Source organism: Heliconius melpomene, chromosome 1, assembly GCF_056956725.1.
Source record: "Heliconius melpomene rosina isolate 202511_hmr_F chromosome 1, ASM5695672v1, whole genome shotgun sequence".
Lineage (NCBI taxonomy): Eukaryota > Metazoa > Arthropoda > Insecta > Lepidoptera > Nymphalidae > Heliconius > Heliconius melpomene.
In genome coordinates this window covers 14,321,995-14,338,715 of record NC_140389.1, presented here as the reverse complement: position 1 = coordinate 14,338,715, position 16,721 = coordinate 14,321,995, and the positions used below count along the sequence as shown (strand labels likewise).

General features: G+C 30.6%; 1 protein-coding gene across 1 annotated transcript in view; it reads left to right on the top strand.

Annotated features, from left to right (window-relative positions):
* Nucleotides 1-16,517, top strand: part of LOC146541619 (integrin beta-6-like) — a 29,391-nt gene extending 12,874 nt beyond the window's left edge. The window contains exons 3-7 of the mRNA XM_085189754.1: nt 351-655; nt 2,156-2,234; nt 2,590-2,959; nt 3,948-4,160; nt 14,306-16,517. Coding sequence (XP_085045880.1) covers nt 351-655; nt 2,156-2,234; nt 2,590-2,959; nt 3,948-4,156 — 963 coding nt within the window. The 3' untranslated portion in view covers nt 4,157-4,160; nt 14,306-16,517. The remainder of the gene's footprint in view (nt 1-350; nt 656-2,155; nt 2,235-2,589; nt 2,960-3,947; nt 4,161-14,305) is intronic.
* Nucleotides 16,518-16,721: the final 204 nt, after the last annotated feature.

Genomic DNA, 16,721 nt, shown 5'->3' with positions numbered 1-16,721 from the left:
AGCTATTATACAAGCATAGAGTTACCATATTACGATTAAGGCCAATCGTTATAAACACACAGGCGTAAAACCACAGAAACTCTGCTTAACCATTATGCGACATTTATACGATTAATATAAACAAAGCATTCGAGTAAACATACTATTTTTATTATATTTTTTTATAGTTAGGTAGTAGGTAGGTTAGGTATACGAGTAAAAGAAAATTCACTATTTACAGCTTAGATCTAGAGTTTCTTATATTACTGACAGGTTTACCAAAATATAGTTTTTTTACTACAAAGAAATTGTATTTATAGAAATTATTAACATATAATTAATTCGATATTAAAATTATTTTAATTCCACAGACGCAATTAATCGTGAATTCAACGCAAAGCTCCGACTTCGTAGTATCTAACACGACGAGCTGTAAAGGCGGTAGTTGTACTACTACCATATATGCTAAGCCAAAAGTCAATTTTTGTGGCTTCGATGCTAGTCCCTCCGAATATTTTAACGTGAAACTCTCAGTGGAAGGAATCAAGGAAGAAGCTGAGCTGAAAATCCACGTGCCCTGCGCCTGTTCTTTTGATGATAGAATAGATGAAAGCATTTTCTCCTGTAATGGAAAGGGCAATAGAGTGGGCAGCACGTGCGTTTGTCATAAAGGATGGTAAGAATATAAAAATATTTACTATTTAAAATATTTGGGGACCTACATTAGATGTTTCTTTTAATGAAAGATTTATTTTTGTTCAGGCTGAACTTTATTCTTAAACTATTCTAGTCAAGACTTGAGCTCGTGACCTAATAGTAATTGTGGCTACGTGAATGTTAACAACACTAAATGCTTTTGCTAGAGCTTCTCAGTTTAATGCTATTATTATTTGAACGATTTGATATTATAATTAATTTTAAATTATTTTTTCGTTAATATTAAAAAAATCATACAAATAACCTTAGAGTCCAAAAATCTTCAGAATTCGTCGGAAGTGTTAATAGGAACAGAGTGTCTTAACACTAGGTTCCCAGGTTCCCTCTGCCTACCCTGCTCTGTGCTATGTACGGGATACAGCGTGAGGCTAAAAAAACACCCTTTCCAAACATAAAAAAGTTATCTAATATTCTGATATAGGGTCGTTACATAACTGCCTCGAGATTGCTTCTCCAAGCATCGAAACGTATGTAATGAGATCTTTCTTAACTGTTACTGTTACTACGGTATCAATCTGAATTACAAATGCGCCAAACAAAAACATCTCTGTGCGTCCGGCACTGCAAAGTTAATTATAGACTCAAGGGCCCTACTTTCTTCGTTCCCCATTAAAAGTGGTTTATATACACTTGACATAATTGTTATACCGTTTCTAATTATACTTCTCATAGGTTAATTATGAGTTTTCCTTTATAATGTTACATAATTTCATTTTAAGTGAAATATGTTTAAGTGCAAAGTACTTATAATGCAATCTTATCTTAAAACTTTAAAACTTTACACTTGTTTCACACAACTCTTAACTAATCTAAACTCGATATTACTCAAGATTTAAAACTAAAGCCAGTCTTGGCGCAAGGAGTGCAAACGTGCAGCTGTAAACGCGATGGATTGTGGGTTCGATTCCCACACGAGGAAATAAAATATTTAATATTTTCATTTCCTGGCTCTAGGTAACGAGGCAAAGCGAAACGTTAAGTTCCTAGTAACAGAGTGTTTTAACACTAGGAGAAGGAAAGGAAAGAGAACCAAGGAGAGGTTCCCCCCGCCTATTCTTCTATGTGCGAGATACAGCGTGAAGCGAAAAAAAACAAATATAAAGCTAATGAGCGTCAAACAGGTTAAAGTAGATGTTAAGTGTCATTATGCATTCTTACACACTCAGAGCCTCACATTTTATCAGATTTACGCGTCTACGCATTAATATTCGATAACTTCTCGGCTCTCGAAGAATATAAATCAAGTAAAGTGTGCTAATCACTTGAATTTCTTTAATATGTATCCAAAGAAATAACGTCTTTTAAAGTACGTATAAATAACAGTTGATAACATTGACATCGTTTTACACGTAATCTAAAAAAACTTGTCAGGTTTCTGTTATATTTAAATCAATTATGCCCTTTTTAAAAGTAAAATGTAGTATATTATCATAAATATAAAAGTATTAAAATCTTTTAGGACTGGAAAATTCTGTGAAAAACCAATTTGCGAGGAAAAGCGAGGAGATGTGCCTTGCATGGACTCTTCTAGGGATCATGTAAGTATTTTGCTTATATTCTTTAGCATATAGCAGGTAGGCAAAGGGAACCTAGTATTAAGACAGTCCGTTCATTGCGTGTTGAATAGGAGAACTCAACGCCACGTTACGTCACGTCGCTATGGTATCAGAACGAGGAAATGAAAATATTAATAAATCATAATGCATTGCCCGGAGTTGGAATCGAACCCACATTGATCAAGTTTACAGTTACATCTCTGTGCTAATGGCCACGATAGCCTCCAGATCTACTTTATATTACATACAATATGGACTCTAATTTAAAAACATCTGTCTAACTACATTATTTATTCCAAACACGTATATATTTAGTATATAGATAATTATTTCTCAGGGCGAGTGTTCTGGCAACGGCGTGTGCGGTTTGTGCGACAAATGTGAATGTTTCACCGATAGGGAGGGATCTCAGTACTTCGACAAAGACAACTACTGTGCAGACATTTGTATGACCACCAATGACTGTGACGTGTGCTTCCTGCAGCCCTACGGAAAGTGCAGGGATTGTCACTTCCCACTATATAAACAGCATTATAATGTATCAGCTTTGGAGCAAAAAGATGATTTTGGCAGAAAAACTTGGGTGAAATGCAATGTTACTGTCAAAGAGTTATATATAGAGTACATTGTCATGAGAGACCATAGAGATGAGACATTCTTCATGATACTAGAGTCTACTACAGAAGAACAAGTCGGGGCAGTTAGTGGTAAGATTTTTTTTTCGTTAAAAATATGAGCAAATTTAATGAATTTATATATTATTAAATTATCGAAATGGTCCTTCGAACCGAATAAGGCGCATTCAGTCGCTTCTTGGAAACAGATACGAAAATAGACCGTGCATTTGTTCGTACATTTGCAATGAAAGCCGTTCAGTGTAATTTTATACTTTAACAAATTAAGGGCACTATAATTAAATTATTACTTTGTATTTAAATGTATTTAATTTGTTTTTATTTCATTTATTTGTATTGTGCCCTCGCGGGAGCGAATTATTTTTATTTCTACATTAGTACAAGACAAAGCGCGGTGTTGAATTCCGCTACTCAATAAAACGGTGAACGGAGTGTCTTGACACCAGATTCCTTCTTGAAGCTATTTATTTTATTGATTAATTTATAAATATCTCGTTTCTCGTATACATCAATTGTCGATTATTGCTTACGTATCTTCCAAAATACAAGTAGACTTTTTTCAACATTGCAAATTGTGGAAACAAGTAGTTAAATACAATTAAAAGTAATACAAATCTATTTATTTATTATATTGAAGTGACAACAATATAGCTACCAGAAAAATAATAAATGAAACATACCGTAATGATGACATAATTGTTATTTCAATACTAAAACATCAAAAAGTCCAGTTTACACAGTTGCATTGATTCACTTCGCCACTTCATAATACCATATGTTTTACATCATAATGTTTATCTCTTTCGATCCTAAGTAAATAATTAGACATCTCTTTCACTCAACACAATAATGATCTTTTAATAGAATCTATAAATAAAAAAATCCTGTTATAATATACTATAATTTTTAAATATTATACTTGACGTACGTATATGTAGTTAACTTTAGAGTTCATTGATTTTAAAAGTCATCTTATCCTCATTAAAGGCATTATAAACTGTATTTAAATATTTATCAAAAAACATCCAAAACAATTTTTATTTTTTTCAAATTTTTACAGTGACAGTGCCAATTGTCCTTGGAGTCATCGCCATAGTAGCAGCCCTGGCGGCCACCGCCGGCTACATCATGTGGAAGAACAGGCCACCTCCCGTGCCCCTCACCGACCCCATGTACCAGAACATCGATGCTGAGGACTGTACGGGGGAAAATCCTCTTTATAAACCCCCTACGTCGTCATTCAAAAATCCTACGTATGGAAAATGGTAGATTGGTAAGTGTTTATCGTTTGTTTTTTTTTACTTATTAACCTGTGTTATACTTCAATTATATGAATAAATTATTTTTATTTTATGTTATTAAAAAGAAAGAAAAACATGGAATAGAGAAACATACATATTGATTTTTTTTTCTTACGCAATACAGGGCAAAGAGACATTCATAGCATTTTTTTAGATCAATTTCAGTAATTAATTATTAATTTCTTTCAATTTGATGATTCATGTTTTACTGTGTAATTGCAACCACTGCACTATTATATGAAGAAGCATGTCTTCACTGCCGGGAATAACAATATCAAAATAATAAATAAGAACCGTTTAAGTCACCATGAGGAAAAATGGACTACGGTTTTCCTCTAAGCACATTTTATGCTTGAACAATTTTGTTTTGCATCATTGAATAATTAGGGAAAAAAACGCTTATGTTAGAATTTCTATAACATAAACAAATTACTATAGCTAAATAGTCATTTACTTTCTGCCTCACTTATTAAAAACCGATCGTTCAAAATATTTATACATTTTCTTAATAAGTGTTTCTTTTCTAAGTGTGGAATAACACTTTAAAAAAGTAGAAAACAGTTTCAATCTTTCAGTCTTTCTTTTTTACAATGCGGGAGAGGAGTTAATATAAAAAAAATCACGTCCACTTATACGAAGCTTTAGCTCACACATGCGTAGTATATTTTCTTAAATAAACATTAAATAGCGGTAAGTTACGTTTATTGCCGGGTACTGCCATAAACAAACAAACAGTATTTACAGCCGGTTTATTTTAATTTGTAATCGAAGAAAAAGGTCAAGTTTAAAACATTTAAGCAAGAAGTGGAAAATTTTATTGAGATTGCTAACAAATTGTATGCTAACTTATTTTTTACTTTATTGTAGCAAAGAGGACAATTATGCATATTCAATATAATATGTCATATTTATATGGAGTTAAAAATACATTAGTCTTAGTGTATGACTAGCTTAATGTTTTTGTAAATATATGACTAATTTAATAACTGATATATAAAAAACTGCAAGGATGTTTGTATATATGCACATGTTTGCATGTTTTAAAGTCAGTCCAGGACAATGGTTTCTTATATGGTAGAGCTGAGTTCCGTCACCCAATACACAATGCCTCCAGAATTCGGAGGAAAATATGTGGAGTGTTTTAACACTAGGCTTGTTCTGCCTTGTGGCTAAATGGGGGAGCTGAGAAAAATGTAGTTACAATTTTTTTTTAAGCAAAATAGCCGCTTCGTGGACTAAAAAATGTTTACCCGTTTTTGTGTAAAGACGTAATGAAAATATGCATATAAGAAAATAAGAAAATGAATAATTATAACTGCACTTGCTGTTGGCAACAGCCTTGCGAAATGTCGGTCACAGCGCGAGGCTCGACCCTCTGTGCTATGCCAGCACCGCTCTGTGCCGGCTGAGCTACATACGTACGTGACGCGAAGCATCGACGCCTGCGTAACTTACTTTTATTATTTATCGTAGCCTATAAAAATATAAAGTAATCAAAACTTTTTTAATTATATTTCTATTCATTTTTTAATCATTATACCATTATTGGCCATTTCAAAATTAAATTATAGCAAATATTTTCACACTTTCATACTCTATAGATATATGTATGTATGTGGACAATATAGAAAACGTCCACGGCCTTTCGTGATAGTCTTGCTGCTGCACTAGGTACTGGTTTTTTTTCTACCAAACTTGAAACGTCAACGACCCTTCTGGTTCCGGACTGATTTAAATGATATTAGAATTGTTAAATGATCTAGCGGGATGTATAGATGAGATTCAGTTATATTATACGTACATTTAATTATAATAGAAAATGTATTTTTAATATGTATTTATTAATCACATACTTTACCTATATATGTATATGATATAAATATACATAATATGTTAGTATTTATATAAATTGTACTTACTTCAAGTTCTCTACCAAAGCTGTGCTAAATGTTATGTTAATGGAAACATGCTCTAAAAGGTTAACTGTATTTGTCTTTTACAAAACGCAATTATTATTTTGTTTATATTTTTGTATTTTTATATGCGTTGATTTCTTAATACTCGTATATTGCCATTTTTGTCAAGTTCCAAAAAAAAATCAGTTTTTTTTTCGTTAACAAGGGTCGCTTCATAATACTAGTCAATCACCGCACGCTGTTGTTTGTTTAACAACCAGCACCACTGGTGTTCACAGCTGTTGTTAATTTACTCTATTCTATATTTTCTGTTTATTGAAATTTGAAAATAAAAGACTTCACGAAGTCTCAAGTTTATATTTTTTATAGTAGAACGCGTCTTGCTTAGTAGATGAAATATGAGTGGTTAAAATATTACTGATTGATTTCTTACTTATCCAATAATATGAATAATTTATGACATATAGACGGACAGAGGTGAGTGTTTGTTCGGACCGCTATTATTGAATCATAACGAAAATTTCGAACGTTCAATTAGCTTTATTAAAGAAGGATAAAAAAGAAAGTTCTGAATCATCTCGTTTAGTGTGAGCGTTTAATTTGAATGGCTTAAAGTACGAATATTTATTGAACTTTATAGTCACGAGATCGATTTCCATGATAATCTCTAAGATTTTATACGGAAATATTCATACTTCTATACTCTGCAATTTTAATTATTAATAATTAGAAAGGCACCAAATAGGTTACAACTCTAGCATCGGGAAAGGAGCAGATATCTCCTTATTCCGAGTAAAGTAACACTGTACATTACTTGTATAATTTATAACGCATTATAAATCAATTAAATGCAAAATGTGGAATAGCGTCACGTAGGTAGGCACTGATAAGGGCTTAATGTCATTATGTTACTGTATTGGAATGAACTTCAACAATAGTTTTACCCTTTGTTTAAAATTATAGTATTTAAAAAACATACCTAGAAGGTATATCTTCTAGGTATGTATGTAATATATTGAGAATGATTTAACTTTGTTAGTCATTTCTAGTGAAATTTAAAATATAATAGTGCGTATTGGTATTCATTTATTCTAATTAAAAAAATATAAGGACGGGTAAAACCCCCAACTTATTTCATTTTTCAAATAATATATAATTTGTCATAATTTAATTTCATTGTTTATAATTAATTATGTAGATTTAAATATATATTGTCTAAAATACAGCAAAAACCCACGTCCTAAGTTTATTAGTTCATTTACTCTTTAAAACGATATAAATTAAATATTAAAATAGGTATTACTTTCTATATTTATTTAATAGAAATGCAAGACATGTCTTCCAAGTTAAATGACAGACTTTATCACCTATCCAACCAATAAATCATTAGGCAACTTCAGATAAGCCACTAATGGTTTTTTATGCGTACTTACAGTTACACTGTAGAAGTGACGCGAGACTCGAGAGCACAAAAACCCCAATTTTAATTTACTTTCATTGTTTTTTTTATATCAAAGCTGGATGTGTGAAATTTATTTTGTAACTTTTACTCTTTAATTATATACTCTGTTGAAATGATATTTGATTTCTTAGCAATCGGAATTGTAAAGAATTTGGCGCTTTCCGCACACTTCGCGCATATTTGCATAACCCTTTTATTTCCGTATAAATATCCGTGGATTATTATAAATATGAAATTTTCAACCTTATTTGTTTAATACTTAGACTGTTATTGATAGAGCTAAAGTAGTATAACAAGTTTCTTCTTTTGGTATGTTTCATACGTGTGTTTATAATTTCATTTACTTCCTTAAAGGGTAAAATACGTTATGTTCTTTGTAGATAATAATGACAGGTTGTTTTATTTAATTGAAGAGGAAGACTTACTTGCGACTCAGTGTTCTGTATTTATTATTTTTTAACTTCATATTGCGTTTAAAAATAAGATTTAATGCTTCTTATTATTAATACTATAAGTCGTCGGTCTCGATCCTTATCAAAATGACAGTTGCGAATATTAAAAATTAGAGCTGTGAAAGTGACCACGAGACAGTACAGATATCAAGGTTACAATAATCTGTACAAACGGCGACGCAGCCAATGAACGCTAGCGGTGGGTTAGGTCACTAATATTTTTACAACACCCACGTAATGGGTCATTTAGATTATATTTCCTGTTTTAAACTAGCTCTCTGCATAGGTATACTACGTAAAATTTTGTTCCTCTAAAAATATTTTTGTTCGTCGCGCAGAAAAAACCTATAAATAGTACTTTTTTAATATGAAAAGTCAGATTTCAAATCTAAAGTGTTTGAAATGTCATTTGTCAATGTCATCAAATTTGAAAGCAAAAGTCAAATATATTTCATAATAATATAATAACTATTGGTTAACGGAACAATCAAAACACATTAAGTAATTAACGAACAAAATCCGCTTTTTTATATCTTTCACACTTGGAGATTAGAAATATTTAAGTATTGTAAGATACCCCGTGGGATTTGAAGCCGTTACCACTCTGTAATTGGTTGGTATTAACATCTTAACTATGCCGCTTTCAATTTAAGCCCAACAAAAGCTATAATTCAAACAGGTTGCATTTTACAACCAATGAAAGATTGTGCAACGAATAGTCCGAGCTGATATCTACTTACAACTGCCGCCAGTAAAGATTTTATACTTTATGCTTAATTGATTTCGCTTGCGGCTGTTTTGTAGGGAATAATAAAATGTATTCCTTTAACCTATTACGTGATTTAAATCGGTATGATGATAAATACATGTGTGAACGTCTTCGAGAGTCGTTGGTCTTTTGTTTGTTAGAGGTATTAATAATTTTACACGAAAGTAAACTTTATAGTAATAGTAGAGTTATTGTTAACCCATAAAGTTGAAAAACTTTTCTTTTTTTTTTGTATTTTGTAATAAACAAGTGACAAGAGGTATCGAAAATAACTAACCGAATATTGACCCGCCATGATAGGGATGCAAGTAAAATCTGTTGACTCTACAAACATTTTATAGAGAAATAAATTGAAAATTTCAAATGTATACAAAACAATCCATTAAACGCCATCTTTGTACTGATGTACTATTAAATCTTTTTACTTACGCAGTAACTAGTGTAAAGTTAACCTAAACATTAAGATTATATCATTGTGTAAACTCAAGTAAAATATTTATAAGCTTCTAACTTATATAAAATGGATCAACTGGTATGTTTCACCATTGCACTATATAATTTGAGAACATTATGCAGAAATCATTTGGTCGAACAAGTAACACGCCTAGGCCTTACGGCAATGACTATAAATGCCATTTAAAATTATTTCCCTTATAATTTTATTCAATAATAATAATTAACAATAATTATGATTATGTAAATTATTATGTACTAGACTAAACTATATGAATTATTTATATAGATTACAAAAAAACACCTAACATTTATATAAATATTTAAATGACATGGCATATAGCTGCCTGGGGTAGAGTAGGGGAGCGCTACGGATTTTACATCACATTTACGAATTTGAACTACAAATAAAAGAAAAGCTATTAACATTTTTTTATAACGTCACTTAAGGATAATAAATTAAGTTTATGATTTATAAAATACCCATGCGTTGACAAATTAACCTTTCAATAATAACAAAACAAAGTGTGTACGCGTGTACTTAAACCACAAGCATCTATTTTGGAATATTTGTAATGGGGATTTTGTTCAACTCCAATAGATGTTTACTATTTAAATGCTAAAGATAATTTATATAAAAATGATTTAATTGATGTGTTCGACTATTTTTCTTATCAACAACCAATAAAGTATTTTTCATCCCACAAAATATCTACAGATTTTATACATTTTAAGTAAGTTTATAAAATAAATTGTCCTTTTCTTATAAGTTATATATTTATGGTTCAATGTACCTAGTAACTACATATCAAAAACACGTGTGACGGCTATTTGCAATGAAGTAACCAAGTGGGCGTCTTGACCAGTTGCTTTGGGAATTAGGATTATATTAATAGTAACGTTTTATCAACATTACCTACGAGTTCAGATGTCAGAAGTGCGTCAAACCCACCACCGGTGATGTCATAATAAAGCCTGGTAACACGACAGCGGCCAGAAGTTGAGAAAACATTAACCGCAACCTATTTCCTGTATAGGTACTGATTGTTTAAGTTTTAGGAATTGTTAATAATTATTTATAATATTATGAGGATGCTTTTGTCGGAATTGCTTATTTAAAGATAATAATTTATGTATATATCTATATACATATATTTCTAATAATTTTGATAGCTGCCAAAATATTATATGATATTATTATGTACATACGCCGTTACTACTTATATTTAATATAAATCTTAAAATAAGATAGTAAATGTTCAAGAGTTAACATTGGAAACATATTTAAAGTATTGTTTCTCGTTGTTTTTCTGTAATTTTTAATTTTAACTATTGAAAATTGCAAAACTTAAATAAATTAGTATTCATGTAGCATATTTAAATTAATATCTTTTACGATACATTTTTTTGCAGCATTTAAATTTTTAATATCCAATAATAATCAATACTTAACGAACCATCCATCTGAGATCCATTACCTAAGTAATGGATCTCAGATACGGATTAAGCAATGAAGGCCGGTCAGAGTGACCTTAGCTGACCTCACGAGAGTCCCCTTTGTCTCGCCACGCGTTGACAGCTATTATTGCTATTGATAACCAAATAGTGATATCCACATCATATTCTATTCAATTATTTTATTTTTGTTTATGGTCTGTGTAAGCGTTGTTGAGGTGCATTTATGTAGCTAATTTGAGGAGCTGAAATTGAACACATAAAAATAATTAGGGAATATAGATATGGTTTGCTACTATATCATTAATTAGGTTAAGAGTGACTTTCCTTCGTCTTTTGATATGTAGACGATTATATAGGCGAGAAATGTTGTAAATAATGTTTAGTTTATTTGTACTAGAGAATTCTTTGTTAGTAGTAGATATTTCTTACATTCACCAGCCTTTATTCTTAATTTCTTTATACGTTATATCGTTATTCTTACTCTTTCAAAAACAATACATAAAAGTTGAAAACATAGAAAATGATTGATGACTTTGCGACAGTGACTGATAACTGATACTGGTTTCTTAAAAGTAAATTAAAATACGTCTTTCAGTATTCCAAGGTAAAATTTAATGATTCAACTTACTCTCCCCTCCTCTAATTGAGATGACACAAAGAACTGTGTAAAACAAATATTCTTATGTTTTGAAGAGAAACTAAAGAAAGAATATATTTGGCAAGAATCTCATTAGTTTAAATTTTGTTTGACTGAATACCGGTGAACGTAAAATAAACTTCCACTGCATTTACATGAAATTCACATCAAATTTTGCTAAATATTTACAAAACAAACAATTGCTTTAAATAACAGTAAATTACGTTTGGTATAAACTACACAATGCAACGGTACTTAAAGATTCTATACCTAACTATAGTTTCAATTGCCGTTTATTTAAAAAAATAAGTAAGTAAATAATGAAAAAAATAATTGTGTTATAACTTAGAACTATATATTGTTTTTTTTTACTACTTAAGTAACTTAATAATTCTGGTTTACCAGAAGCATTAGCCAGAAATAAAAAGCAAACGAAATAAAATAAAAAGCGAAACCATAGCATAGCCAGAAATAAAAAGAAACTGAAGAGTTTATAATTTAAAATAAAATAAATAAAAATATAAATGTGAATTTTTATAAAAGTATCACAGATATATAAAAATATTTTATCAGTTTTGGAAAATTTAATTAGCGCTATATATTTGACGCCAAACTGTCATCATGACAGTACACAATTAACACAAGAAGCCAAATCCAGTGATATTCTTGGAATACGAACGGTACTTCGAGAATAATTCCAATAAGTATATAACAAACAAAAAATTTCATTAAATGCTCATTTTATTACGAGTACATTATATACCTTATTTAAATATCAACAAGGACTCTTATACAGTGAAAATGTATGAAATATTTTTTTCCATTTTATTTTTGAGTCTGCGAGAAACTTGAGCCACGTTAACACTGTGGTTACTTTTAATTGTTTCTAAATAAATAATTTATGTTAGTTAAAACATGTGTTTACACGTTTTACGTGACATTTAACATGACATTTTGCCTTCACTGAAACCTATTGTTGTTTCTTTATTCACCTTAGTTCTATACTACTTAGTTTGTAATAATTAAAACATCTAAATAAATGCAAGTAGAATTAAGATTTTTTTGTTTATGATCAAACTTGGACAGACTGCTTGTGTAATGTTCCAAATAGTAAAATATTATTTTAGAGCGCTGTTATAAGTGTTTCCCGTTGTAGATAGGGCGCGTGGGAGGACATTCCAGCTTGCGTATACAAAACCTTTGCCTTCTAACTACCTTGCTCCGTCAATAACATAAAGTTTATAGATACTTATGTAAATGAGTAAAAGATAGTATACGATAATATATTAGTAAATAACAGCCGTCACAAGGTATTTATAACATAATAAGTCATGCACGGATATTCGAAATCAATAAGACAAAGAGTCAATCTAACACATAATTAACAACTCGTGTGGACACAAAGATATCTTAAACGGATATATTCAATATATAAATATAATGCTTATTTTTACTTTACACAAAGTTGAATTTCTATTGAATTACTTTGCGTGTAGAGAAGATAACGATATAACGCACGAACTGCAGACACTAACATTTACATATTTGATCAACCGACTTGAGTCACCAGTCGATGTTTGTTCTTGATCGAAAGCAATATATATGTAGAGAGTTGTGAAAACAATACGGCCAAATGCATTCTGCATGGAAAACAGAAAAAATCCATTCACTGTACCTACAAATCTTTTTTTCTAACATAAAAAATTACATATTAACTTAAAAAATAAAAAAAATATTGAAGAAATAATATACCGTGTAATGTAAATGTACTTGTCCAGCATGAAGAAGTTTTTAAAAGCTGTGCAAAAAGCTTATTTATAGATAGCTGCTAAAGTATTATATAAATAAGCTTTTCGCTTTTCCTCGATTTTCTTTCGGTAAAAGAATTCATTACATATTTACACACTTATATTTACTCCGTAGGAAATGTCGCTTTATGTATATACAAAAGTCATGCATAATAAAAACTTACAAGCTCCTTACACACAAAAGATATTATTCAAAAATAAACTTTGACATAATATTAGGATAGAGATCCACAGTACTAGTTTAATATGGACGTGGGCACACTCACATGCAGGCACGATACGAACCGCGATAAAAGGTCAGAACTCCGTCGACCGGCGAGTACCTAGTATCAACATAAAGGACATGTTTGTCCTGCCAACGATTGCTCCCGAACAAAGTAATAAAGATGACATACTCACCTATCAATATCTCTTTTTATTACCTCCGCGGTATTAAACAGTAACTAGGTATAGGTATTCCTTATTAAGAGCTGAATGAAGCTGTTCATATAAATAATTGAAGATTACGTGTTATAGTACGGTCGTGATACGTTCATCAGCGATAGTGTTGCCTTGTGATGTAAAAGGATGTTGTTTTGCTGTTTTTTTTTTATAAATAGTTTCTTTTATAATATTTGTGAATTATATTACGTATTACTGGATAAGGACTGCATTGTTTAAGCAAGATAGTATAATATCAGTTTTGTTATAATTAATGATATACTCGCGTCATTAGATAATGAAAATTGAGATAATCGATAAATGATTGTTGTAATTAGAGTTTTAGCTTAATTTATATTCCATTTTTATATTTTTGGCCAAGATCCGTATATTAAAAATGTGTCCTTGCCCATTGCGTAATCAACATATTATACAAATTGCAACTTCCGTTATTGATTCAATTACGACTAATTGAACTTCTTAAACACATATGACGAGATATTTAATGCTAAAGCGCAAATAATATTAGCATAAGGAATTAATAGGAAAAAGGATATCATTTTCTTACGTCTTTAAATTAACAAGAGCGTCATTGAAAAGGTAAATACGATTGGAATACAGAAGTCGTCGGTATCGGCATTCGGGCTGTGACCGCTCGCGCCTCTGACTCACATCTGCGTCACGAAAATCCTAAATGACTCACATGGCATACATTTAACTTAATATGTTTTTTTCCCCATAGATGTTACCTGAATCATCGTGGACATGGCCATGGGGTCAACGGGACTGAGACTAGGCCCACAGACCCCAGCGTCCCGTCTCTACCCATTCCAGCACTGCTCGTGATCAACACTGAATGATGAAGAAATTGCTCTCGTCCGGTGTCAGCGTCACAAACTATAACTGTGTATAGTGTATACCTTTAGTTATATGCGATTTATGTAACGCTACTGTGATATTTAAGAAGATTAAGGTAAGTGCTGTGTGATGAGGGTGACTCACTCGCTATCGTATGTTTTGATTAGTAATCTCGTTAATGGTGAAATAAGGAGCGACCTTAGATTTCACACCTGCCATGTACAGTAGGCTGTAGGATCGATAAGAGTATGAGTTATATTATTTCTATGTAAATGTAACTCTGTTATCCATTTTGTTAAGTTTAACGTTCATAAAAATACATTGGAAGTGATAATTATAAAAATTATGTTCCATTGTGAGTAACTGATGTAAGTACTCGTATGTACGATAAATGTCATTTCAAATATGTTTACAAGTTTTTTTTATTATAAGTTAATTTATCATCACCATTGCGTCATGTTGTGTACAATAAAAATATATTTAATATATTCGCAGTTATTATAATATAAAGTCACGTTTGTATTGGATGTTGTTTTCCAATACTGTAGCTCTATTATTTGAAAGGCAATTTACACAGCAAATTATGTATCTGATTACAAAATTATACCACAATTATTATTATTGTTCAAGTTTTATCTAATCGTTTCTTGTCATGGTAATATCAATCTATGATGGTGGGTGGCTCGCTTTGTTACTTTATAAATAGACAATATCTATTATACATAAGTATATTTATTAGGTGACCTAAGGGGAACTGAGGGTTCCGTTTATAATTTACATTAGGAATATATAACTGTAATCTACATTATTGTATGTAAAATTTCGTAGAGGGTAGTCTAATAGAAAAATCAAAAGGCCGAAGCCGCCGGCGGCTAAGCCTGAACAAACAAGTCATACTGCCAATATAGATCTTACCTCTTAAGTGAAAGCACCTGGAAAGTCGAGTGTACTGATTTTTATGACAACGTTTGTGGGTGTGATATGAATCTCAGCTCGTGGGCTGATTGTGTCCCGGCGGAACCGTTGACTAACGGGTTCCAGCCGAACTCTGACACATAAGAAACTGGTTTAAAATAACACGAAGTAACTTGTATCGATTGTTATTAGACATGTTATTTTAAATCTAATCTCAATAATGAGACGTACCGTAAGTTAATATTTAATTTTATATCCTGTTGTAAATAATCTTGTTCTTTTTCTAAATTCCATTAATCTTTGCTAGTCATGCGACATTGACGTTCAATTCCATTCGATAATCATTTCAATTGAATATAAATCAGTGAATACAGAACAAAAATTGGTGTTAATTAATATGTTACTTTAATGTTCCTTTAAAGCGTATACTTTATAGATTGTCTATGTGATTGAAATCTGTTTCATACACCATTGTTCTAATCCTTTCTTTTGTGATTTTAACAGAAATAGTAATTTCTGAATATATGCTAAAAGTATTAAACATTTCTTCCATAACCATGTGACTGTAACTGTAACTTGTAATGTAACTTTTACGAATCTGATAATGCATTTGTATTTTGTACTCTCATAATTGTAAGTTAAGAGAATCAAATATAGTGTATATTAGTTCCAATATTATGTTAATAGCCAAACTAGTAAAATATTTAATATGTTATACTTGGATACAAAATATAAATTTCAATAATTAACAACTGTAGACTCGAGAGTTATTTTAAGATTAAGATAAGCATTATTGTTATTGTATTTAGGCTATGACGACTGCATCGTACTTGATAATGTATTTGTAAATATATCAATAACCTAATTATACTTAATTTAGAGTAACATGTAGCTTAGATAACTAAATTTGTTTTTGCTCTAACATCACACTTCTATAATATATGAATATTATATTATGTAAATTTTGTATTATATCATTCATCCATTGCTTCGTTCAAATTTCATTAAATTACATATTAAAAAAGAAATTATATAAAAAAGCTTAATGTATATTATAAATTATTGAACGTCTTACGACTGAAGTAAAATAAGAACTTTTATACGTTTGCATATTTGTACCAATCAAATGTCTGGGTGATCTGAAAGGAGATCCTAGTCAATAAATACTAATATTTAAAATACTTATTTTGTTTTATTCGCAGAAAGCCTTTTTTCACTTTGTTTTGAATCATTTATTTAATTTATAGGACTTGTTTGGTAAATTTTGTCAAAAGTTGCTCAGCATATGTTTTTATTTTTTCTTTATTAGTTAATTTCTAATAAAACTTATACAACGTCTACTAAATATTGGTAGGATTAATATTGTTAACATAGTCATAAACGAT